Source organism: Lissotriton vulgaris, chromosome 3_1 (assembly GCF_964263255.1).
Source record: "Lissotriton vulgaris chromosome 3_1, aLisVul1.2, whole genome shotgun sequence".
Classification (NCBI taxonomy): Eukaryota; Metazoa; Chordata; class Amphibia; order Caudata; family Salamandridae; genus Lissotriton; species Lissotriton vulgaris.
Genome location: NC_141689.1, coordinates 831,448,204 through 831,475,784, shown reverse-complemented (window position 1 = coordinate 831,475,784; position 27,581 = coordinate 831,448,204). Strand labels below are relative to the sequence as shown.

The 27,581-nt window shown below is 39.9% G+C and overlaps 1 protein-coding gene across 1 annotated transcript in view; it reads right to left on the bottom strand.

The window, feature by feature from the left end:
* The window catches only part of SHC3 (SHC adaptor protein 3), a 437,106-nt gene that overhangs the window by 253,962 nt on the left and 155,563 nt on the right, over positions 1 to 27,581 (bottom strand). Inside the window, exon 2 of the mRNA XM_086961141.1 lies at positions 10,441 to 10,511. Coding sequence (XP_086817267.1) covers positions 10,441 to 10,511 — 71 coding nt within the window. The remainder of the gene's footprint in view (positions 1 to 10,440; positions 10,512 to 27,581) is intronic.

Sequence of the window (27,581 nt, the reverse complement as noted above, 5' to 3'; positions counted from 1 at the left end):
AGCGAAGAAAAAAATATTTTAAAAAAAATTATCAATAAACATCTAAATATATTTTGGGATTTAAAGAATAATACATTTTACAGCTACAGATGTTAGCTTTTAAAAAACCAATGAAATTCACCGAAAAAACCATAGGTTATAGACCATATATAGTTAGAAATTTGCATTTAAAAAACCATTGAAATTCAATGAAAAAACCATAGGTTATAGACCATATATAGTTAGGGATTAGCATTTACAAAACCTTATTTTACTCACACAAAACCATTGAAATTCCATATATAGTTAGTTGCACTAACTATATATCGCGGACCCGCAATCCACTGCTAATGATGTCACATATTACATCATTCATGACATGGTCAGTGACATCACTGATGACATCTCAAATGACATCACTGATGACATCACTGATGACATCTCAAATGACATCACTGATGACATCATTGACATCTCATTTGACATTACTGATTACATCACTGATGATATCATTTATGTGATAATACATCTTCAGACTCTAATATAACCTTAGATACACTCAGTGTAAACAGGCACTCACAGACTGTCACACATCCATGAAGTTACCCACACACCTAGTCAGTCATGCAAAGAATCAATCACACCTCCATTTCCTCAACTATACAGTTATACACACCTTACTTATTCAAACATATACTAACACATATTTACTCTCTTATACAATCCTTGATACAAGTTCACAATGATTCATACAGCCACTCTCACATTCACTGGCTCTTATGTTCAGTTATTTATATATGTCAACTCTCACATGGAGTGTGTTTTACATATGTACTTACTTTGACATGTAGAACTGAGATATCCATTCACTCACCAATATACTCATGCACACAGTCAACTGTCCATACAGCTGTTTCTACATGCACTTTTGAACCCATACACCTAGGGAATCAACTGCTCACACATCTATGCACAGAGTTATACACCTCCCAGCCACCCACACACATACTCAGTCTCCCATACAAATACTTGAGCAACCATTCAATAACCCATATAGTTACTGATATAGCTACTGATTTCAACATGCAGCAGTTTACAGAAGAACATAAATAAAGATTGCCAAATTAAGACACTTTAATCACTAACCCATGCACTCAGTGAGACACATTTAATCACTCACTCATACAGTCAGTCATGCACCTACTAAATCCTTCATCCAGACACTTATACATCCACTCATTCTTCAATATGTAAGACATATTTTAACTTTACAGAAACATACAGTCACTGGGTGTTGTCATCAGTGATGTCATCAGTGATGTCATTTGAGATGTCATCAGTGATGTCATCAGTGATGTCACTGACCATGTCATGAATGATGTAATATGTGACATCATTAGCAGTGGATTGCGGGTCCGCGATATATAGTTAGTGCAACTAACTATATATAGATTTTCAATGCTTTTGTGTGAGTAAAATAAGGTTTTGTAAATGCTAATCCCTAACTATATATGGTCTATAACCTATGGTTTTTTCATTGAATATATATATATATATATATATATATATATATATATATATATATATATATATATATATATATATATATATATATATATATATATATAGAGAGAGAGATAGATAGATAGATACATAGATGGGTGGGTGGGTGGGGTAGGTAGGCAGACGGGCAGGCAGGCAGTCAGACAGACAGACAGACAGATAGACAGACAGATGGATTTAGAGATATATATTTTTCCCCATAGCTAGCAGGTCTGTTTTCGATGGTGTGTTCATTATCACAGTACACACTGTGATTTCGAATTCAAATTATGCCCTTGAGCAACATCACGTTGGCAAGGAAAGACGCACTCAAAGGAGATGATTTATTCAGCCAAGTATATACTAAAAAGCAATAACAAGTCTGTGATCAACACCATAAAGTCAACACATGTCAATAAATCAACAAAACATTACTAACAATTTATTTGAAAAATATTATAAAGTTAATAACAAAATTTCCCCTATTCCCCAACAAAACCAACAACCTACCACTAAAATATAAATGACTACCAAACATAAAATGTAAATATACTGTAAAATTAAAGACAACTAAAATGAATACAATACAAAAAAGCCCATAATGAATTATCAATTGTATAATTATTAACACTTTTTAAAAAGTTAGCATTAATACATAATTATTTGTAATCTAATTAACTTCCAATCCTATTTCCCTACAAAACCAACAACCTGCTACTAAAATATAATTTACTAACAAGAATATAAAAATTAACTATACTGGAAAGTCAAAACAAAAGAAATTATTCCAACAATTAAAAAATAGATATATGTACATAATTATTAATCAAATACCTAATTAATTAACCATTAAAAAGTAATTAGCATTCCTATAAAATTATTTGTAATTTAATTAAATTCCCTTTCTATTCTTCTACAAAACCAACAACCCACTAACAAAAATCGAAACATTTTATATACATTGAATTAGCTAATTAAACTTTAATACTCAAAATATTTGTTAGGTATTTAAACAATGTAATTATTAATCAGTTAAATATTTAATTTACAATACAAAATTAATTCGCAATAAAATAAAATTAGGGAAAGTTTAATTTACTTTCCACTCTTGTCCACTACAAACTCAACAACACGCCAGTGCATATTTATTAAAAACATATTTTAGTAAACAATATTTATTAAAACAATGTTATATACCAAGACAAATTATATTCTTGAACACGATATTCTGTGGCATGATATTTTTGGGATGGAGATTTTTCTTGACACAATATTTAAGTATCACATATTAAAAACTCAGTATTTTGTGCAATCAGCCTATCTATCTATCTATCTATCTACAGGGCTCGACAAATCCACTCGACCGCTCGCATTAGCGAGATAAATTTTATGAGGTCGAGCTATTTTTAGGTCCTACTCGCCCTTTCTGGCGAGTAGGAAAACATACTAACTTTTGTCCCCCTTCTTTGAAAATGGAGTAAATGTGACAAGATAACAATATTTAAAAAAGGCCTTTTTACTGCTCACAAAGCAAAATAGCAATAAAGATGCCTTTAAATCTTGTTATCTTGTCATATTTGCTCCGCTTGTAGAGACGGAGGTCAAGTAGGTTACTGTTAGGTCGAGAAGTTTTTTTAAAGTACTAGACCCGCAGGACTAGTACCATTTTTCAGATTTCTCGAGCCCTGATCTATCTATCTATCTATCTATCTATCTATCTATCTATCTATCTATCTATCTATCTATCTATCTATCTATCTATCTATCTACAGGGCTCGAAAAATCCACTTGACCGCTCGCATTAGCAAGGTAAATTTTATGAGGTCGAGCTATTTTTAGGTCCTACTCGCCCTTTCTGGCGAGTAGGAAAACATACTAACTTTTGTCCCCCGTCTTTGAAAATGGAGTAAATGTGACAAGATAACAATATTTAAAAAAGGCCTTTTTACTGCTCACAAAGCAAAATAGCAATAAAGATGACTTTAAATCTTGTTATCTTGTCATATTTGCTCCGCTTTCAGAGACGGAGGTCAAGTAGGTTACTGTTAGGTCGAGGAGTTTTTTTAAAGTACTAGACCCGTAGGACTAGTACCATTTTTCAGATTTCTCGAGCCCTGATCTATCTATCTATCTATCTATCTATCTATCTATCTATCTATCTATCTATCTATCTACAGGGCTCGAAAAATTCACTTGACCGCTCGCATTAGCAAGATAAATTTAATGAGGTCGAGCTATTTTTAGGTCCTACTCGCCCTTTCTGGCGAGTAGGAAAACATACTAACTTTTGTCCCCCGTCTTTGAAAACGGAGCAAATGTGATGACATAACAAGATTTAAAGGCCTTTTTACTGCTCACAAAGCAAAATAGCAATAAAGATGCCTTTAAATCTTGTTATCTTGTCATATTTGCTCCGCTTTCAGAGACGGAGGTCAAGTAGGTTACTGTTAGGTCGAGGAGTTTTTTTTTAAGTACTAGACCTGCAAGACTAGTACCATTTTTCAGATTTCTCGAGTCCTGATCTATCTATCTATCTATCTATCTATCTATCTATCTATCTATATCTATCTATCTATCTATCTATCTATCTATCTATCTATCTATCTATCTATTTTTGAGATCTATGTAAAATCTACACCCATTGAAATTTACCAGTAATGGTTGTCAGTGCTGCCTCCATGTTACCAAAACCCAAAAGTAAGTTGCTTTCAGTTGAGGTGTGAGTGTGTGATTCTTATGGTTTCCAGTGGTGCAGATAACCACAAGTAGCTAATGTTAGTGTTTTAGAGTTTAGGTTGATCTTGACCATTATGTCCATGTATAGAGATCACTGCAGTGATGAAAATGAACCCTTAACATCAATGTGAATCCATAGAAGGCTTCTAGGGCTGAATATGATCATGATCCGCACCTGGTCACTCGATGTCTGATAACACTTAAAATCTGAAGCACGAACATCAACATATGAAACTAATATTTTTTTTAGATCATGTGCCCATTTTATACACTTCAGAAATGACCCCTTAGGACTCTTGTGTGACTGGATGTGTTCTACAGAACCACTGGCATAATTTATTAATGTTGGCATCCACAGTTCTTTTGTGACATCCCCAGATCGACCACGACTGGTGAAATAAAATCCCTGACACTCCCAGCCAATCAAAATGAAACAAGTTCACAAGCTATGGGCCTGAATCACAAAGTTTTTAATGTTATTTGGATGTTATTCCAGATTTTTGTATAATTTACTGATTAACAAAGCTTTTATTCTATGTGTTTGTATTTCTCAAAACTGCAAATAATATCACCCAAATAACACAGTGGTTTCAGAAGTACAAGGGGTTGTGTAACTCTTTTAGTAAAACTTTACCACAAGGCAACTAATAAAAGAAAACTTAATAGTTAAATAACTCAAACTTTATTGTGGCCATATATAAGAAATGCAAGATAGTAAATGGTATCCACCTTCAGTGTGACATATAGACTTTAAGTATATTTCATGTTTTACTCTTTCCACAATTAAAGTTCAGATACGAGAATAAAGGTTGCTTGGAGGACATGCATAACATTTGAAGATCACCTGAAGCGTTGGATATGAATGTACTGTTTGGTCACACTGTAACAGACGTAGAGGATTTAGCTTTAACTAAGACCATTCATTTCATTTCGCGAGGAAAAAGGCACAAGCTGTTAGCACCATAATATTTATATTGGATGGCTGGAAAGGCACGCTAACATGCCTAAATAAGGTTTAATCAGGATAGCTAAATAATGTCTAATAGGCATCCAGATTCAAAGAATGTTTTGTGTTGATCCTGCCTTCCTCTCCATAAAACTAAAGACGGTTCACATTAAAAATGAGTTATTTTCTGCAAAGAAATAAATGCATAATATGAACTTTATTAAATGTGATTGGAGTTAAGGTAAAAGTTATTAATACTTCCAAAATGTTGCACATCAATCCCAAAAATTATACACAAGCAACGGAGTAAAGTAAGTAATTCTGGAAAACGTTCCCCCTACATAGTAAAAAAAATATATCTGCACTGCCAAGGTTCTGTTCCTAGATCCCTGGGGATCACTAATGACTGTGCACTGCAGTCACTGGTGACTTATCTGTGACCATGGTATCTCATCATTAAGACCAATCAGGTGTGTGTGTGTGTAATCTATACACTCATCTTTGTTTCCTCTCTAATAAGTGATTGGTCATTTCTTATGTAGATCTTATCATCTACACGTTTTCAATGAGTACCCATATGTGTGTTGTATTCCTTTTGCACCATATATTACTTCTGTGTTTGCATAACATGATACGAACCTCAAGTGTCATATTTACATATCCCAAACCACAGGGACATGTGATTATGTATATCACAATGTCCGAATTGCAATTGTTGTGTTTTGGGAGTTGCCACAGTGTTCAAAGCCAAGGTCAATGGGTTTAGGGGTCCTGATAAATGGACATACGCTTCATCTGCCACATAGGATGTGGCCCCTAACCGGTAGTAAGCCTCACAATGTTGTGATCTTAGAATCACGTTTCCATATAAATGTTCTTGTGTGTACTAACAAATCTCATAAGCTAGTGTTCCATTTAAATGCAAACAATGTCAAACTGCATGAGACAAAGATACAGCAATTCTTGTTTGGTGAAAATCCGACTTGAATGAATGGTGACCACAGAATTTGCACCTTTTTCAGAACCTATTATGCTTGCATTAAATCTCGGTGTACTTTACCTCTGCTAAACTGGAGTACAGTGCCTGTAAACCCCCTCTAAATATGGTTAAATTGGCTTATCTCTGAGTGGCATACTTAATTTGCCTATAACTCCTTAGTATATGGTGTGAGAAATGCACCCAGGGCTTGGAAGTTAAATGTCACATGTGGACTACAGCATCTATTTTGCCATCCACAGGGTTGGCTTGTCAAACAGGGTTTGGCCCTACCAATGTAGCCTGACTGCAGCAGCCTATAATCCTGACATCCTGGAAACCTTAGAAGTGACCCAGAGGAGGTGCTTCAGAAACCCTGAAAATGTGGAACTTAGAAAATTAATGGTCTTCAAAACCTGTTGAGCTGTCAGCAGGATCTCGACGCAAAGGTGTCTGATTTCAATACAACTTCATTGCACATAACTTCAGGCTTGGCCTGTTGGAGGAGTTTGAGCTCCCTAAAAAAGTCACAAGGTAAAATCTTTGACTGGGACAAACCTGCTTGATGTATCCAAACTGCGTTCTACAGCTTCAGCAGGAAATCGACCATGAGTCCTGGTCTATTACCTCCTTAGACTATCATTGACACTTAGTGCTTTTTGGAGCTATCTTCACTTCATTTTTTTTATTTTTATCTCCGGTTTTCCCTTTGGAACTGTTATAATTTTGGTGTTACTCTTTTTATTCAAATTTACTCCATTTTTTTAACTGAGTTTGGGATTTTTATTTTTGGGTGTTTTGACTATATTACTGTTTGGGTACTGCAAAAATACTTTACATATTGTCCTAAGTTAAGCCAGTCGTCCCTGTGCCATAGCAACCAGGGTTTTGATCCCAGGTTAATTTTGTGACTTTGGGGTTCACCTTGACAAATTAATGTTGTTATTCCTTAAGGTGGGCACCCTCTCAACCAAGCAGTAATGCACTTCATAGAATTATTAAACATAATTCTATAACTGGTTATACAATCACTCTATCGTTCAACTCTTGTGGGTAGGTCTGTAGAAAAGCCACTTCCTGACTTTCTGGATAATGTTGTTAGGTTAGCCCACTTGTGTGATGGGGCATCAACCTATCTCTCTAAGTCAATTTTCGCCAAGCAATTATGCCATAATCACAAAAATTAACCCAATGGGAAATTTCACTTATGGATTGAAGAAGGAAGCTGTCACAAACAAGGCACCTGGTCACTGATGTCAACCACAGACTGACAGATAAAAATGGCGTTTTCTTTTTTGACAGCTTCTATCCAGGAACCCAAAAGAAAATCTTTCTTCCCATCAGTTTATAAGATTACCTACCCCAGTTTTTGATTAAAGAGATATACCTTCCCCCTCCCCCTTTTGAGGCTGATTCCCTTTCAGTTAGGATAAGTTAGGGCCATGGTCCAGCTTTTCAATTTTGGAACCAAAGTACACTATGCTGGACATGGGTGAGTGCATGCACTCTAGGCATTTTGATTGGGATTCAGTGTTTGGCTCTCTTCCTACTCTGGTGGCCAAAGCATGGAATCTTGGAATTAACTTTGATTCCAAACTTTCTTTTAAGGATCAAACCAGGTCGCTGGCCTCTTTCTGCTTCCATTCCTTAAAAGTGCTGAAGAAAATACTTTTATTTGCCTTCAGAATTGCAGAAGGTACTGGTCACTTCCCTGGTGCATTCAAAGTTAGACTACTGTAATGCTCTTTATGTTGGAGCACAAACATATTTTTAATAGACTTCTGAGGCTGCAAAATGCAGCACTTTGGGTGCTGAAAAAGATTTTAAAAAATGTGAACCCATTTCTGAAGCCAGGCATTATCTACACTAGCTACCCATCAAAAAGAGAATCACCTTCAAGGCGCTCTGTACAGCCCACAAATCACTCTACTATACGGGCCCTGATCTTCTTATAGACAAACTCAGATGGTACATCCCAAATAGACCTTTGCATTCAGCTTCAGCTAACAGAATGCCAGTTCCAACTACCTCCAAAGCTTCCTGCAGAGGTAGAAGTTTTTCCCATGCAACCACTCGCCTTTGGAATCAAATGCTAAATCATTTACGGAATAACCCAAACCATCTGGCTTTTAGAAAGTCACTGAAAGCCTGATTGTTTACTTCTGCCTTTTAATCTCCTTATCATTAGTTCCAGTCCTTACACTCCAGGTAGAACCTAGACGCCTTTGGCAAATGTCCAGCTTTATAAATTAAATCAAATTAATGCATGTGTGACATTGGCTCCTAACTTTTTCTTAATAGGAAGTATCTTGAGGCTCACCATTTACAACAGCAAGTATATTTATATACACCATAGTCAACTCACATGTAGAGTAGGGCTTGTCATTATGGTTCCAATGACCTGCAAAAGGCACTGATCCACATTCACAATTATTCATAAATTCTCTAAGTCAACATGTTTCAGCCAAAATTGTAGCCCAGACCATTTTTAATATTGTCAAGGACACATCCACTTAACTATATCTTGAGTAACTCATAGATGATTTTATATTCTGTGTCTGCTCTCAATGATTAGGAATTATCAAAATATAAGAGCTTAAAAATTTGGTTGAGCCCATTAAGGCAATGACTCGACTTGAATATGAACGTGACCGGATGATGAAGCGTGACATGAATTGTGGGGAGGGATCTTTGTACCAGTCAACATTGCTCTTTTCAGGGTTTTTGTTATACTTATAATCTTTCTTTATTGGTTTGCAACACCTTTCTTGTGTTCGGTATATACTTGAGGAAGAGATACTAGGGAACCCTTTATCCTCATTACCCAACAAATGGGACAAACAGTGTCAATAAGCATCGTTTGGCTCCTGGAATATGAACGTTGGGGTTTTTTCAGTGCACGATCAGCCCTTCAAGTAGGTCGTTGTGATGCTGTGGTCCACAGCCAAATTGATACGTGGACTATAGCTTCAAAGCTTTTAGATCTGAGAAACAAGTTTCCCTTTTTAAAACAAATATGACAGTCTGGTGAGAACAAGTTGTCTGGAGCCATAGGATAAATGAATGGACAATCTGATATTTCCAGATCAACTCCTCATGCCAAATAGGAGAGACCTGAGAGTTTAACCTCTGACCAGTTGGTACTAAACAAGAAACAAACAGAAGTGGCCGGTGGTGGGAGTGCTGCAGGGCGGTGGAGCAGTGCGTGGGAGAAGCAGGGGGAGGGGTAGTAAACTACGGCATACGTCCGAACAGAGGTAAGTAAACAAATAAATTAATAAAACAAATGTCATTGTGCGCGCTGTATTGCCAAATGCGATCCAGCGCGTGCAACAAAATTCGTTTTATTTATTTATTTGTTTACTTACCTCAGTTGGACCATATTCCATGGTTTACTACCCCCACCCTGTTCCACCCCCACCCCGCCTCACCACCTGCAGCACTCCCACCAACCAGCGCTACTGGAAACAAAGCCTTCAATGGATGAAGTTTTGCAAAGTCCCAAAGTCTTTATTTGGTGATAAAGTTCTAATGTATATCTTTTGATGTAGTAGAGTGGGTTCTAAGCTCTGCATCTTCCAAAGATGTCTCTTCAGAGACCCCAGCATCACCTTCGCTTAGACGATGCTTGAATTCACGGAATGACAGTTTATTAATTCATATGATGCTAGTTTTTGGCGGGTCATCTAACTTGAGCAGCTCCAATAAATTCCTGACTCGAATCCTGACTGCAAAATAATATAAATGATTGTCAGAAGCCACCAATGCAACAGAGGAAGTGTTTGATTGTGTGTAGATTAGTATGTGGAGGTGGGTAAATAGCTGAAGCGTAACTAACAAAATGTGTTAAAAAATACACATCCAGTGTACCATATGCACAAAGCCTTAATTAAACAGATAACAATAAAAGAAGGCTATTTGATGAGAGAGTGGAAACATCTGCAGTGCATTTACTGACCCTTTAGGTAACACCACTTGCTGACAAGATAACCCAAATGTTGGGTGAGGGAGACAAGTGGGACACATTAGTATCTAGTAAGCTTCAGTAAAAATACAGACATTTTCGGCTCATTCAGCTTACAACATTTCTGCATGTTACCTGTAATTTGTGTGTTTTTTCAGATGTTTGCATATATTTAAGCTCTACTTCCTGTTTCACATTGTTATTTTCCAAACAATGTCTAGGAGTACAAAGGATCCTCAATGGAAGTCCACTTTGCTCATACCAAATACATGCATTGAATTGCCAAAAAAAACGTACCTTGTGATTTGTGTTCTTGTATTGAAGTCGAGGGATCTCATTGAGCGTAGAACTTCAATGCACCCCAAATACTGAAACAGAGATAAAAACTGTGTTACGACCAATTAAATGTCCTACACAATATAGAATATGTTGCATGCAAATAGATAAAGCTACTCAAAATGTAGTTTTCCTGAATTCCTGGGGCCTCACTCATCTGGGAGCGAGGCGAGGTGGCCACATTTGCAGCACATTGCAGCTTCTTAATAAATATTCATTAATTACTTCCTGTGTGTTTGTATGTGGGTGAAGACAAGGTAATGGCAGCATGCCTCCGCTCTTAGAGATACAGAGTTGAACTCCTACGGGCAGACCTTGAAAGGTGCATTCTATCAATTCTGATGATCTAGTGATAGTCATTTTCGCCATTTATCCTCAATAAAAATGTAGAAACTTAGGGGCTGATTTATATTTAGGCGTATAGGTTACTCTGTCACACCAATGACAGATATTCGGGCTGCCGAAATATAAATCCCGTAGGATATTATGGCATTTATTTATACTTTGGCAGACAGGATATCCGTTGCCGTTGAGGTGGAGTAACCCGTCCCGAAGTCTAAATCAGGCCCTTAGGCATCAATCAAAGCCACGTAGGAGCAGTGCTGATGCCTGAGCATCTAAAGTCCACTTACAATAACCTCTCATTCACACCCAAGCCACTGTTGACTGCCTCTGAGTTCAGGTAATTCTACCTTTTTGGCCAGTCCACATGAACTATGCCCTCTGTCCAAGAATTCATAGTAGGTCTGAAACGTCATATGTTGCAACTAATGAGACATGAGTGATTACTGCCCCACTCTGATGTAAATATGTAGGTTGTATGTCTGTTTGTCACACTACCTTTGGCAGCATGGTATTTTGGTGTGTCTGTTTTCACCTATGACATCCTTAACACAATCACATGGACTCAATACTGCAAATGTTTCTGTGCAGCCTTATGGAAAGCACCTAAAACTCAATGTTCTGTGCACTGCCATCACTGTCATGTACATGTGTCACAAGGGAAAGTTAATGATACAAAATAAATAAACACATAAGTACATATGATGTGCAATCAATTAGTAAAGCTTATAATTATAACAATTTGTGTATGAAGGTAAAAGGTTTCTCCAAGGGGGAGGTAATAAATTGATGCAGAACCTGTAAATAATTTTTTTAATAAAGTAGAATTCTTCTTGGAATTCACAGTAACAATCCTTATGTTTATTAGCAGTCAAATAAATATACATATAACAGTGCCTTGAATCAAAATGAAGATTCTGGTGATAATATTCTAAACTATTTTGCACTATAACAGGACAGTTTAAATTTGGAACATAAACTGAATAGCACATATAGGAAACAAATAGAGCTACAGATGAAGTCCTGTCTTCAAACGGCACACATATGTTTTCGGCTTATTGCAGACTACAGGGGTTGATAGACCCGCAATTGAGACTACCCGTCTGTCATTTCACTGAAAATAACGCTAGAAAATCTGCTAGAGCCTTGGCTATAATCTCTCCTAAATCGATACAGGCAAAGGTTTACCACCACTATATCGCATGACAAAAATATTGCACCAACTACATCAACCTAATCACTACATCCCAAGAGAGGTCTAGGTAAGTAAATGTTGAGGAAAGTGTAATAATAATCTACTTACCATCAATCACAATGTAGTGGTAAGCGGTGTACTGGATGCAATATTATTGTAAGTCAATATTATTGACCGCACAATATTGTCATACAACCCAAATAAATCGCCGAGACTCTTAAAGTGCCATTATAGTGTAAACTGGCCAAAACGTAGAAGATGGAGAAAATGGCTGAAAGCCCAAGCATTGCATTCCAGCAGTAAAACTTCTTGGAACATACGTATGTGGAGCGATCGAAGGCCATATATTGAGTTTGGAAAAAGCCAGTGATGCCTGTCTGGTCTCGGAACAAAAATCTTGCATTCTGATTGAATGATGTGATGTGGGCCTGTTTTCAGAGATCCCCCAACCTGCAGCATCAGTTCTCCCGTACAGTGGGGATGTGGTGGCCTACAGGTACATCTATGGCTGTGAACACATTTCAACTTGCACATGGCCGATTCTCTTCTATATTGTTTATTTGTTGCCTCTATTAGTACGGATATGTGCTGTAAACGTTATGTGTTGAGTAAAACGTTCCTTCTATAAACAGGGCACCAAGTGTCGGTAAAATTATACAGGTTAAACGGGGCAGAGTCATGAACATAAATGGAATGAAGTGAAAGAGTATTGTCACTAAAAGTTGAGTCTCAACACTTCAAAAGTGAAATCTTACGCATCAGCTGCAATGGAACACTATTAAATGAAAATCAGTTCGTATCCTGCATTTGTGCTGTCTCAGCTGACAAAAAGGGGTGCGGTGTGGTCTGGAGGACAGAGCTGCCGACTTTGGAGCTGGGAAGCCAGGTTCGAGTCTCGGCAGGAACGCTCAGCATCCTGTGATGCTGGACAAATCACTAAATCTTCCCATGCCTACCAAAATAATAAATGTGTTCTTGTCCAATACTTTCGTGTAGCGTTCGCGCGATATAAAACTGTACATAATCAAATATTAATTTTCTAGATTTGGAAGAGCTATATTAGATCTATTTTCATGGATGTGTGAACTAATATCTCTGTCAGCAATGACCTGACACTCTGCACAACCAAACATTAAAGAGTAGCATTCAAACACTGGTGACACATCTAGATAAAAGACAATTACAAGGTTTCCTAGATAGAGTAGATAAGAAAATGAAAGCCTTGACACTTCGTTATCGCATGTGCTAAGTAAGCTGATTTTTCAGCCCTGTAAAGAGCCATTTGCTGAGAAAAAACTTCAATATATTTCTGGTATGTTTATAATTGTATTGTTTAAAGTTCTTGTATTAGGGTTCTCAGCTATTCTCTGGCTTGAGCCACCAAGGCACACAACTCACAGATGCTTTCTGTTTACATTGTAAAGTAACTGCACTCTTTGGTTCTTAAACAGATAAAGGTTAAAAAGGAAGCCATGATTCGTACTGAACGTGTTTGCCACAGAGTCAAAATATAAAAAATATATATTGGCGGCCAATTTAAAAAACATCCAAGCTTTGAAAGCACCAAGATTTCTGGATTTTTCTAGAAGGTAAGAAACATTACTACAGGAGAGAGTACGCGTCTGTTACCTGCCAAAATGTCCAGCAATAACGTAGGAAAATATTTACAATGTTTGAGAAACAAACGTGTGTAAATAATAAGTAATCAGGAAACACACTCTTACCCAAGCTTTGATTCTCCATTGCACACCCACAAAGCATATTTTCTAGTCAATCTATATTTTCCCAAACGTGTATTTAACAATAAAAAATCATAAGCTTTCATTTTTAATGTCTCGAATAAATCTGAGCACGGGACAGGAAGGAAAAGATCCTTTATACCGACAGTGTGCAAGTGCACATGAGAAATAATGGCTGAATGTCCCACCAGTGACAATAACACATCTGTGTTGCCATCTTCAGAACAAAACCAGCATTGACAAATTTAACAGGTTTTTATAACTATAAATACTTCTTTATTGATTGCCGAGTTGTGTATGTGGTGTTGTGGGTGGGTAAGTGACAACTGCAATAGTAATTAGATGAACGGCTGAAAGTGTACATTTATGACTAAATGAGTGAGTGAGAGCCTGGATGAATGAATGTGTGATTGATTGATGGATGAGTGAGTTCACATTTATGGGGCAATTATATTTTGAAGACTAAAAACTATGTCAGGATGTAGTGATATACGAGTGGCTACAACTTGTCAGAGACACGGAAAGGCTACTATAACTACACTCAGCCAAGACACAGAAGAAGGACCAACTCAGCCCAGAGTTCCCATGACATTGCTAGACACTCTTCACTTTTAAACCTAACAGTGTAGTGAGTACATATGTAAGAGTCCATCAGAGCAAAGACACCCTGCTCCATCTCAGGAACAAGCCAGCAGGCTCAGGTTGAATGGGGGGGCACAGGTTTACTGCAGTGAATTTTCTTTGCAAACAACATTGTTTATGAAAAACTTGTAAAACTCCAGGTTTTAAGAGCACCTATGAAAAATGAACATTTTTGCAGTAGGTACTCCTACTTAGATGTTTTAAGTCCACAAGTGAAGTAAATACGTGTTGATTTAACTTAACTTCTGATGCCATATTTACAGAACTTTCATACTAACATTGAAAGGCCTGCTTTTCCATGTTGAGTTGATGTTGTGTACAAGATATTTGCTCTTTTGCTGCAGATGTAATTTTCCAGAAGCCTTCTCTTAGTGAGTGAATAGGCATTTGGTTTGTATTAGATAACTGATTGTGAAGTTCTCACCAGAATGAGGGGCGGAAACAGGAAAGATGACTCATAAGAAGAACAGTCTGGACCACATAATGTAGACAATGTATCTTTATAAGGACTAACATCTATAGACCATTGTACAGATGTGAGAAGATGGGGTGTTCACCTATTACCAGGAAATTACTGAACTTTCATATTCTGGATGCAGAAGATGAAAGAAAACATTTTGCCACCTAGAATAGTGTGTGTTTATATTAGTACGCGTTCATAGAGCAGGAGAAGGGCTTTTTCCTTTGACCCTTTCTCACTTACACTGTTTGGGGAATCGCCTCTGAGTTTCTTATACCCCTCTATATGGGAGGTTGCTTAGCCTATTACTTTGATGTCTACTGATTTATAACTGAGAATAGTTTCCAGCTTAACATGCAAAGGCTTTATGTTAACGCATTGATTCTCTCATTAGAACTCTGTATTCAATATCTGAACTGACACCTTAGTCTACCTTATTCCAATTTAATTTCAATTAGGGAACTTCCTTTATGGAACATTCTTGCTGTATTGTTACGATATTAACTGTAATTGTAACCAATATTGTATTCTTTCTTATGCTGAAATATAGATTATTGGATTATATTAACGTTTAATGCTGATACCTAAAAGATTTAATACTCATCAAATAAATAATGAAAAAATAAAGCATTAAAAATAAAGCCCTTTTTTCACACAAGCTCTCTTTATTGACCACTGTTAGGCTACATGAAAGACACGCCAGTCAAGGTTTGCAAAATACATGCAATGCTCCTTCTTTTTGCCAAACTCCAGGCCGCCGAGTATTGGGGGAGGAAGAGGGTTCCTTCCACAAGGGGATGGCTTAAAGACGTCACATATGCGCACTAACAATTATCTGCATTTTGGGAATTAATGCCTACTACCTCCAGATCAAGAGACATTTGGGAATCTTTTCTGAATTGGGCCCGGGAGTAACAGGAGGAGGTTGGCGCAGTACCACTGGTTACCAAGAATGAGGGGTAAAATTAAAACGAGGATGTTATACTACTGTCTAACAGATCCACATTTATGTGTTATATATATATATGGGAGGATTGCTTGCTACTCCTACTACAATGGCTCTCTGGACCTCTACAGCAGGTTTTATGTTACGGTGAACATATACACATCTATGGTGTTATAACGGGACATGCACACAAGATATAACAGTTGTAATGTACAAGGTATGCAGTCTTGATAATGATTATGTATGGTATTCTCACTGGCTAGTTGTTTAAAATGTTTGTAGCATTGTTTTCTTTATTGAAATGCCCTTAAAATGAAATTTACAAAAAAGCTCTCTTTATTGGCTGTACTAAAAGTGTTTAATGATTTTATTACTATGTGTTTACTGTAGATGTTACTGTAGATGTACATTTATTGCCAGGCAAAGCCCTTAGTTGAGATCCTGAGATATGCAAAATAATGTGCTGAAGGGCAAGAAATAAAGAAGAGAGACCTAAAGGGAATTTTATTTTGGCTCAGACTAAGCTGGCTCAAAAGAGATTCCAGAACAATCAAATGTAGGGAATGTTGGGGAAATTCAAGGTGTTGGTTTTCATGTGTGGGCAAATTGCACAGAGTGAAGTTGATGTTTCAGAGGGTAGAGGTCAAGGTGTTCCAGTTGTTCCAAATTCAGAAGACTTTGAAACGCTGATGAAATCGACTCCTTGTCACTATTGTAACATGCTCAGACAGTGAAAGAGAGAGTGCAGACAGAATCCAAATCGCGTGAATGGTAATGGGCAAATGCAAGGGGTATATCAAACGCAAATACAAAATGTTGCAGTTTAGGTTCCAGTCCAACAAATGCAGATGTCAGCGCAGTCACAAGTTCATTTGATGCAGGTCCCACAAGCTCTGATGGCCCCACAGAATAGGGGAAATCACAGATTCAATATGAATCAGGTGCCAAGGGAAAATTCCAATCCATTTCAAAATCAGACCCCATTTCAACAGTTCCTCATGTTGGAGAATGAGAATTTTGACTCTGACAATTCCCAAAGATGGTGCCTGAGGGAGAAGGAAGATTGTGTGCTTGGTGCAATCTTAGGGGGAGACTAAAGTGGAATATTTGTAGAAGGAGAGGTTAATGGCCACAAAGTGTAATTTCTCATAGACACAGGAGCTACCAGCTCCACTGTTAGGACAGCAGAAGTCCCAGACCTACCCATCTCGGGAAAGAAGATCCAAGTTGTAGATGTTACAAATAAACAAATGCCTAATCCTGCGTCAAATAATCTACCTGTAAAAATAGGTTCATTTGAGGAGGATCACCAATTTGTAGTATGTGATTCAAGTCCTGTAAATATGTTAGGAAGGAGTCTGTAGTGCAAGTTATATTGCACCATTTACTACACGCTTGATGGTGTCGAAGTTCTAACACATGATGAAGATGTTGAATTAAAATGGGCAGACAATAAAATAACTGTATAATTATATAATGTAAGGATGGTAGGGGATTACCCTCCAATTTGGGAGATACTGTCAAAACAGAAGTATGGGATTTTCAAGGAAAGGCATTGGACTAATCAAAGGTGTAGAACCACTCCAAATCACAATAAAGCCAAATTAAGTTTTGCAGAGAACACCACCATATACTCTAACCACTGAGACTGTGGCTTGAATAACTCCAGTGATTGAAAACATGCTAAAACAAAGGATTTTAAAAGAAGCTGCTGGAAGTCCTTGCAATCCGCAGATTATAGGTTTACAGAAGCCAAACGGCAAGCATTGAATTGAACATTATTTAAAAAAAATTAATAGTATTACGATTCCATGTTGTAATGTATCACCCAATCCTGCAACAATACTATTTCAGATTCCCTGCACTGCAGAGTGGGTTACCATTGTGGATCTCTGCCAGGCCTTATCCTCTATCCCACTGCATGAGGACATTCAATTCTTGTTCTCATTAGTATTTAGAGATAGAGTTTTGGAATAGGACTGAGTCCCATAAGGTTATACAGAGAGTCCTTTGATTTTTATTCAGATCTTCAAAAAGACCTACTTGTGACATCGGGCACACAAGAAGCTTATAAACAGGACACAATGGCTCTTTTAAATCATTTGGCTGAAACCAAATGCCTGATGTGCCCCCTAGCAAATTACAATACTGTCAAAAAGAAGTCTTATATTTAGGACATCTCATTGAAAAGGGAATGAGCAAGGTGTCACAACGGAGAATAGGGATAATACTGATGATGAATGCACCCAGAACTCAGAGAGAAGTCAGGACATTCCTGAGACTGGTTGATTACTGTAGGCAGCGAATACCAACCTTTTCAGTTGTGGCCAAGCCTTTATTGAGGCTGATGCACAAAGATGTGCCTGATCCGCTTCCATGGGACAACAATTGCTTAAAAGTGTGCCTAGAGCTGAGAGAAAGTCTCTGGCATGCCCTGGCTCTGAGAATGCCTGATTACAGTTAAATGTTCACATTGTTAGGCAGTGAGAGAAAAAGGTTGCACTCTCTCAGTGGTTACTCAATTACATGGAGACTCTCAAAGACCTTTAGCATATGTTTTAACTACTCTTGACCCTGGAACCACAGGATGCCCAGCTGTCTAAAAACCAGTTGCGACAGTTGATGTCAGTATTGAGAGATGTGAGAGTATGGTGACTGGACACCCTATTACAGTGATGATCCCTCACTCCGTAGAAATATTGCTCACAGGTGCCAAAAACATAGTATTTGACAAACAGCAGACTTACAAAATATGAATAATGAATCCTTGTGGCAGACAATGTGGTTCTTAAGAGATGTCAAACACTCAATCAAGCTACATTGTTACAGTTGCCAGCAAGTGAAATTTATGGAGATGAGCTTGAAGATGACTGCCTGGATATTACAGATTTATGCACCAAGGCAAGACCAGATATTAAAGATGAACTTCTAGAGGAGCTTGAGACCAGACATTAAAGATGAACCTCTAGGTGAGCCTTATTATGTAACTTTTCTGAACGGCTTATGTCTATGAGACAATGAGGAGACTTTGAGAGCAGCTTACGTTGTTTGTACAATTTATTATATGAGAATTTCTTTTTATTACTAAGTACGCATTTCCATTTCCAAAAATTGAATAGTCCAGTATCAACGTAAACTCATATCAAGGCTCACTAATGTGGTATCCAAAATACACAACCGAAAGACATCCATAACAGATCATATATTACCTCATAATGTGTATCAGTATCATGGCAAACTGTATATTACATTTCTTGGCTGCATTAATGGACATGTCCTCATGCTCCTCAATGTATGCAAATGCTGCCGTTTGGTGTATATTTATTCCAAAAATAAGAGGAAAACAGATGTATATAACTTCACAGCTCCGCTAATACCGATTGTAACAAACAGTGTATTTGCATGGTTGAGACGTCATACATCTGTTTTTTTGGAATTCTCTAACGTCAAGGCAGCAGTAGAAAAGTAAGGATAACCTTTCTAGAAGAAGAAGATGAAGTAGGGCTAGGGATGTCTCACAAAGACTTTTGTACATAAGCTGAATAAAACAACCTCTAGGAAATTGTCTAAAGTTTCCCTTGTTTGAAGTCAACACAGAATATTGGGCCAGATCTATCAACGCTTTTTGTGTTTGCAAACGGTTTGCGAACGCAAAAATGCGTTTTCCATTCAATCAAGCTCTAAGAAGTCGCAATATGGGTAATCGCAATTATTTGCGGTTACCTAAATTATGAATGCAGTTAGGGAATTGCAATTTGCGATTCCCTAAATGTTATTCTTGTAGCCCACGCAAATTGCGATATTGCTTTAAGGAATCGCAAATTACCACCAACTTCAAGTTGGTGGTAATTTGTGATTTCCTGGAAAAATGCACTTTTTCGAATTTTTCATCCGTGCAATGGGAAGCCCTTCCTTAATGCCAATGAATCGCAAAATATCATTTTTAATTACATCTCGTTTTGCAATTCTTAAATAGCGATTCTCTAAAAATCGCTATGTGAAAATTGCAAAACCATTCTTTGATACATATGCCCCATTGAATCTGCCTGCTGCTATATTGTTAATGTTAATGTTAATAAAATGTATTGAACGCTCGAATACCAAGAGGTGTCTTGGCCCTAGGGCAGCGGTTAGCCCAGAAGGAACATATAGTTCTGAAATACCCACGTTTTTAGCCCTTTTCTAAAAATGATGAGTGAGCTGGCGCCTCTGAGCTCGATTGGGAGCATGTTCCATAGTTTTGCAGTGCCATACAAGAGGCTTCGGCCCAGTGCTTAATTTGAGCAGGTGCTATCAGGTGCTCAGCACCGGCACTTCTTTCACAGGGCCTGGGCTTCGATTTCTGGTCCTGCAGGTGGTGGTCTCAATATTAATTGCCCAATTTAAAATAAAAAGAACCACATACCTTGCATGTTGACGGGCTGGTATGTTTTCATAGGCAGGCACACATCTGTTCAGGCAGGCATGATTGTGTATCATCACTTTAGTGATGATGTCGTCACGCCTGTCATGAATCCAAGAAGTCATCATTAACTAATGGCTTGCATTCTATTCCCGGAGTCTGCTGCACCTTGCCACTGCCTGAACCTAAGCCTCCCATTGGATATTTGTAGTGGGGGCTTGCAGCCCTAAATTGCTACTATCCTCAACGTGCTTGATGTGGTGGTGGCCCACCGTAACTTTTGTGCGCTATGGAGTCACCTGTAGATTCCGTGCGCTGCCTCCAAGGATGTTAATTGCTGAGTGTGCTTCAGCCCAGTAGGTGCAATAGTCATACACACATCTCACAGGCATTGCAGAATTGGGGCTGGGACAGTGCTTGTGCTGTGGCAGGCAGGGTCACAGCAAGCTGAGCAGTGGATGCCTATGCCGTCGTCATAACTGGACCAAACTAATACAGGCAGAACTAGCAGTGACATGACCTGCTGTGCTCAAGCAGCCTCCTTACCTGCAACAAACCTAGTCAGACCACAGTGATTAATATGTTAAAAAAAAGCATTTTCATTTGGTGTACATTTTGATTTCAAACTCATCTGTCGGTGTAGGTAAAGAAGTAAACGCATGTCTTCGGGGACAGACAGCAGAGCATGGTTACAGGATAGAGACTGAGGCAGTGCAGGTGTTGAACGTTGGGCACACCGGAGGTAGAAGTGGGCTGCAGCCTCCTTGGAAGCATTTTCAGCCCCAGCACTTCATTTTGTACAAATTAAGCACTGCTTTGGCCTCCCCAACTTGAGGTCCGGATCCTTTGAGCTCTCATAAGTCTGGCACCTGTGGAACATAGTTGTCTGGCCGGTTTATACCGGGAAAATAAATTTCTAAGAAATCGTGGTCCTGTGTTGCTCAGTGCCTTGTACGCTATACATAACGACTTCAATTTATTTTGTTGCGCCACCGGAAGCCAGTGGAGTCTTTGAATTTCCTTGGATACTGATTCGTGCTAAGGGACATTCAGAAGAAGTCTAGCAGCTGCATTTTGCACCGTCTGGAGCTTTTTTTGGTATTGTTTCTGCATATTCAGAGGCAAAGTAGTACATGCTATGTTATGTTGAATTAACTTACAAAGCAGACGTTCATCATGGGGTTCTGGCACCAAGGACCTGATTTAGATATCAGCGGATGGAAAAGTCAGTCACAAACGTGATGGACATCCCATCTGCTGTATGTAAAGGATATAATGGGATTGTATTAAGGCAGAAGGGATATCAGTCATGTTTGTGACAGTGTATTCCGTCCACCAAGATTTGAATTAGGCCCTAAGATTATTTAAGATTTGATGGACACCATGATCATGAATGCAACTAATGTTCATAAGTACGCCTGCTTGAAGAGCCACATTCACATTTTAAGATTACGCTGGAACAATTTGAGGTCAGCCTCGAGGTGCAAGTGAGTCAGAATGGCATTCCAAATGGCAGGTGCTTTAACTGGATTGGAGCTTCCTCCAGTTTTCTTCTTGCAAAATGTTGGCAAAGCCAGACATTTAGCTAAAGCTGATCTTAGAGTACGTGCTGGGAGATATTTATGAAGTTTTCTTGCTAAAAATAGGGGACAAGTCGGTGAAGGCTCTTAAATGTAAGACAGAAGGTTTTAAATTGAATGAGTTGCTTTACTGCCAGTCAGTAGAGTTGCTGCAGGAAAGGGGTTGCATTAGTCGAATTGGGGAGTTGAAATATTAGTTGTGCTGCTTCATTTTCAACAATCTTCTTTTTATAATGTGAATTTGGGGGGCTAAGGAGGACTGAGTTCACAGAGTCCAATATTTATATTATTACTGTCATAATAATCATCGTGCATGTGTCCAGTGGCAAGAATGGGATAATTTTTCTCAGCATCTTAATTCCTTCCGAACTGAGGACAGAAAGGTTCCACCCTAAGACACGGTGGTCATGTGCTGAGAATGGAACTGTTCCGTCCTCGCACATGCCCACGGGGTAAGCGCTGGCGCGCCTCTCATGGACTGGCCATTTTCATCCCCCCACCAGGGATGGTAGCGGAAGCACTTCCGCTGCCACTACCAACTCCCCCATCCCCCATCTGCGATTTGATGGCCTGTTCAAACTCATGGCATGCTGAACTCATGAGATGTAGCCAGAAACACACTGGAAGCCATTAGCGTCCATCTTGCGTTTTGGGCCATTTCCTACTCACACAACTGGCTACCAACTTTTTTAGCAGTCTTGGGGAAATGCGGGGTGAACAGAGGTTTGTGGCTCTTGGCAGATTCCAGAACTTTTAATCACAGAAATGACAGGAAAATGCATTTTTTTAGTAAAGGTTTGAAGTTTGCAATCGATTTTGGATACAAACACATGGTGAGAGAATGCAGGTCAGCCCTCCCAGGATACTCACAGGAATCTAGCTTTCAAAAATGAACAGGTTGAATAGGTTTCCATATGTGGCGGCTGAACTAGGGTCCGAAATCTAGAGCTACCCACCTTGGATCAAAAAGCTCAGTTTCTGGAGGAAAATGTGAAGCGTCCATGTTATGTTTGGGGCCGTTTCCAATCATAGACATTATGCCTACCCACACAAGTGAGACTTTTTTATCCGGAGACTTGGTGAAATGCTGGGTGGATGGAAGTTTATGGCTCTGCGTAGAATCTTAGAACTTTCCATCACAGAAATTTGAGAAAAAATTGTTTTTTCTTGTCAAAGTTTGAGGATTGTAAGGATTTCTGAGTAACAAAACATGGTGAGAACAACGCAAGTCCTGGTTACCCCTAGGTGTCTAGGTTTAAAAAATGTACAGGTCGGCTAGGTTTTCAAATGTGCTGGCTGAGCTAGAGTTCAAAATCTAGAGCTACCCAGGCAGAAAAAAATGCTCAGCTTTCTGTGGAAATATTTGATGTATTCATGATGCGTTTTGGGCAGTTTTCTGTCATGGGCACCAGGCCTCCCCACACAAGTGAGGTACCATTGTTATCCGAAGGCTTCGGGGAATGAGGGGTGGATGGAAGTTTATGGCTATCCACAGATTTCTGATCTTTCCATCATAGAAATGTGGGGAAAATATGTTTTTTTGGTCAAAGCTTGGGGTTTGTAAAGAATTCTGGGTATAAAACGTACTGAGAACCATGCAAGTCAGCCCACCATAGATATCCCTTGGTGTCCGGTTTTCAAAAATGTACACATTGGCTAGGTTTCCATAGGTGGCGGCTGAGCTAGGGTCTGAAATGTAAAGCTACTCACATTGTAAAAAAAGTTCAGTTTTTGTGGAAAAATGCAATGTATCCATGTTGCGTTTTGGGCCAATGCAGCAGGCAGTTTGCCCACCCATACAGGTGAGGTTCCATTTTTATCAGGAGACTTGTGGGGAGGCCGGTTGGAAGGAGGTTTGTGGCTCCCTACAGATGCCAGAACTTTCCATCACAGAAATGTGAGGAAAATGTGTCTCTTTAGTCAAAGTTTGAGGTTTGCAAGGGATTCTGGGTAACAAAACATGGTGATAACCACACAAGTCAGCTCACCCTGGATACCCCAGGGTGTCTAGTTTTCTAAAATGTACAATTTGCATTGGTGCCAGCTGAGCTAGGGTCCAAAATCTAAAGATAACCACCTTAGATAAAAACGCTCTGTTTTTGGTGGAAAAATACAATGCGTCCATGTTGCTTTTTGGACCATTTCCTGTCATGGGCACTAGGTGTACCCACACAAGTGATGTACCATTTTTATTGGGAAACTTAGGGAAATGCTGGTTAGATTGAAGTTTGCAGCTCCACACAGATTCCAGAACTTTCCATCACAGATTTTGGGTAAATAAATGTGTAGGAGGCGCACAAGTCAGCCCACCTTGGATACCCCCAGGTGTCTAGTTTAAAAAAATATACAGGTTGGCTAGGTTTCCATCGGTGATGGCTGAGCTAGGGTTCAAAATCTAGAGCTATTGGGACAAAAGGCTCAGTTTTCGGTGGAAAAATGTGATGCGTCCAAGTTGCATTTTGGGCTTTTCCTGTCGCGGGCACTGTGCCTACTCTTAGAAATGGGGATCTCTAGTTGACGGTGGCTTGTGCCCTGTCCAAGTAGGTACCCTTATTCTAGTCAGTGTAAGGGGATTACACAGCTAAGATAAACCCTGCTCACCCCCTTGGTAGCTTGGCAGGAGCAGTCAGGCTTATCGCAGAGCAATGTTTAAATCATTTGTACAAAACACACACATTAACACAATGAAAGCACTGCAAATGGACACCCCACCAGTATGGAAAAATAACCAATATTTATCTGAGTAAAACAAAACCAAAACAACAAAAATCCAACATACACAAGTAAAGATATCACTTTGAAAATGTTTTAAATCAACTCAGTCCATAGTAAACTATGGATGCGTAACTTTTATCATAAAGTACTGTCGGATGCGTCAAAATCAAAGGCGAAAACAGGTGCAGGGGATGCACTGGAAAACAAAGCAGTGAGTCTATTCCTTACTCGCAGGGAAGGTAATGTGTCAATTCCTTACTTCTAGAGGAGGTGATGCTTCGATTCCTTGCTGCGGTGCAGAGGAGGTGAAGTGTCGCCTACTTGCTGGCAGGGGAGGTGATGCGTTGAAACCTTACTCGTGGGAAGATGATGCGCCAAACTCCAGACATGCGGTCTTAGTTCCTTAGTGCCGGGCAACGTCGATGAAGAACTTGACGCACAGTTGCGATGAGTCAAAAATCCAGACATGCTGGGTCAATGCAGTGGTAGTGTAATAGGTTCTGCATTGATTTTCCAGCAGCGGGTAGGTGATTCAGAGATTTCTTCAGTCACACAGCAGGGCCTGCATCGGAGTAGGTGCCTCAGACATCGGAGACACGGTGCTTAGGACTCAGACTGCGTGATCTTTCAGCCACAGGCCTGCGTCAGTTCTTCGGCCGCAGCGATGCGTTGGTTTTTCAGCTGTACGGCAGTACTGAGTTTGGAAAAACAGGTGCTGAAGAGCGATGCATGGATTTTCTTCACTTTATTACAGCAAAGCCACCTCCAAGGAACCCTAGACTGGAATTGGTACTACTTGGCAGGTCAGAAATCCCAGCAGGGGAGTTCAGGGGCTGCAGGTGAAGTATTTGATGGCCCTGAGACTTCTTAATAGGGGGAAAGCACACACAAGTCCTTGGAGAACCTTGAGAAGCAGGAAACAAAAGGCAAAGCCCAGTCCTTTCATTTTCCAGATGTTATGTTATGTTATGTTAGGGGTTTGGTAAAGCGCACCAGCTGCACCAGCAAAGAGGCGTCCCGGCGCTGCTAGATCAAAGAGACAGGTACTCAAGGTTAGCCAGATGTAGACAACAGCCTATGATGATGAGAAGAGAAGAGTTTTAATGGCTTTCCGAAAAGCCAGCAGGTTCTCTAAGCCACGGATGTGGGCTGGCAGGGAGTTCCATAGTGTAGCCGCCAACACCCGAAAGGAGCGCCCTCCCATGCGGCATAGTTTGATTCGTGGTACATTCACCAGGTGTTGTCCCAGCGAGCGTAGGCTACGCCGGGGAACGTACCAGGTCAACAATGGGCGCAATAAGACCGGTCTCCCGGTTTTAAGGATCTTAAACGCCATGATGAGGGCTTTAAATTTAATCCGAGAAGCAATCAGGAGCCAATGGAGTCTTCCAATCGTAGCACTGACAGGGCATCTGCGAGGGAGCCCAATCAGAGTTCTCGCTGCCAGGTTTTGAACCCGTTGGAGTCGCAGTACCTCAGCTTTGTTAGCGCCCAGGAACAGCACGCTGGCATAGTCCAAACGAGAGATAATCATGGCTTGGACAATAAGCTGACGTACTGTTGGCTCAAAATACTTTAGGCAATGATAGATAGAAGCAGCAGGTCAGCACAACATAGCAACAAGCAGAGTAGCAGTTCCCTTCCTACAGCTTCTCCAGCTCTTCTATTTGGCCGAGTTTCCTCTTGGTTCTGAAGTGTTCTGAGGTTATGGTGTCACAGCTCTAGTACTTATACCAGTTTCTACCTTTGAAGTAGACACACTTCAAAGGAAAGTTTTCGTAGTGCACAAGACTCTGCCTTCTTCTAACCTGGTTCCAGACACACTACAGGGGGTGGAGACAGTTGTATGTGAGGACAGGCAGAACCATATTCAGACATTGGGACATCAGAATATGCAAGACACACCTCAGCTCCCTTTGTGTAACTGTCTAGAGTGACAGACCAACTGTGAGTCTAAACCAGACATGGATTCCACATGCAGGCAGGAGCACATGCAGTAAAGCAAGAAAATGTCCACTTTCTACCTACTAACCATACAGTAAAGATCTGGCATGCGGCAGACAAATCACTTGGCTGGAACAGCAGGTTGACCCTTGCCACTCTCTTGGGGGATTCGCAAAAGCTGGGAGATCTGGGTAACTCCAAGGGTTTCAATAAATGGGACCTAATTGGCATCTCCTATATTAGGGACCTATGGGGCAAAGGGGGCGTGAAGCCTTTCGCCGCTCTCCAAAGTCAACACTCACTTGCAAACTCTGAGCTTTTCCGATATCTGCAAGTCCGCCACGCATTACTGACAGTTTTGCCTGGGGACTCCTCTCCACCAGATAGCTCCCCACTCGAGGACAGATTGCTAGATGGCCACATACCCGAAAGGGCAATCTCCCTAACCTACCGAAAACTTATCAACAATATGGGCAATCCCCTACTATCCCTGAGGGGGAAATGGACTGGAGACGGCATCAAACTATATGATGAAAGCTGGCAGATGGCAATCTCCTCCCCCAAAACGGTTGCAATTTCGGCGCGGCTCTGGCTTGTGCAGCTAAAAATCCTCCTTAGAATCTATGTGACAGGTCCCCAGCTGGTACACATGGGTGGACAGACGGACGGATCGTGTAAACGGGGATGCACTCAACTAGGCACATTTATACACATCATATGGCACTGTGAACCGATCCAGGCATATTGGCGTAAGATACATACAGTCATGAGCAAAAAGCTGGAGGTCGAGATTAAGCCAGAAGCGCCCAGGTGCCTCCTTAACATTTGAGAACCGACCGACCTAAACACATACACCACACAATGGGTCGCACTCGGATGTATGATCGCGAAGAGGAATATCGCGCAGCTCTGGGTGGCCCCGCACGCACCCACAATTGCAGATTGGGAAAAAGACCTTGATTGGTGCATGCTGAGAGAAAGAACTGTATATACGGCCCGAGGTTGCCCCCGGAAACGGTCCAAGATATGGGGCCCGTGGAATTCGTACCGGGGAAACATTTGTACCCCTCCTCGTGATCTGGACAGTGATGACCCCCTCTCCCCGTGGGTTCCAATGCATTATCCTATTGTATCTGT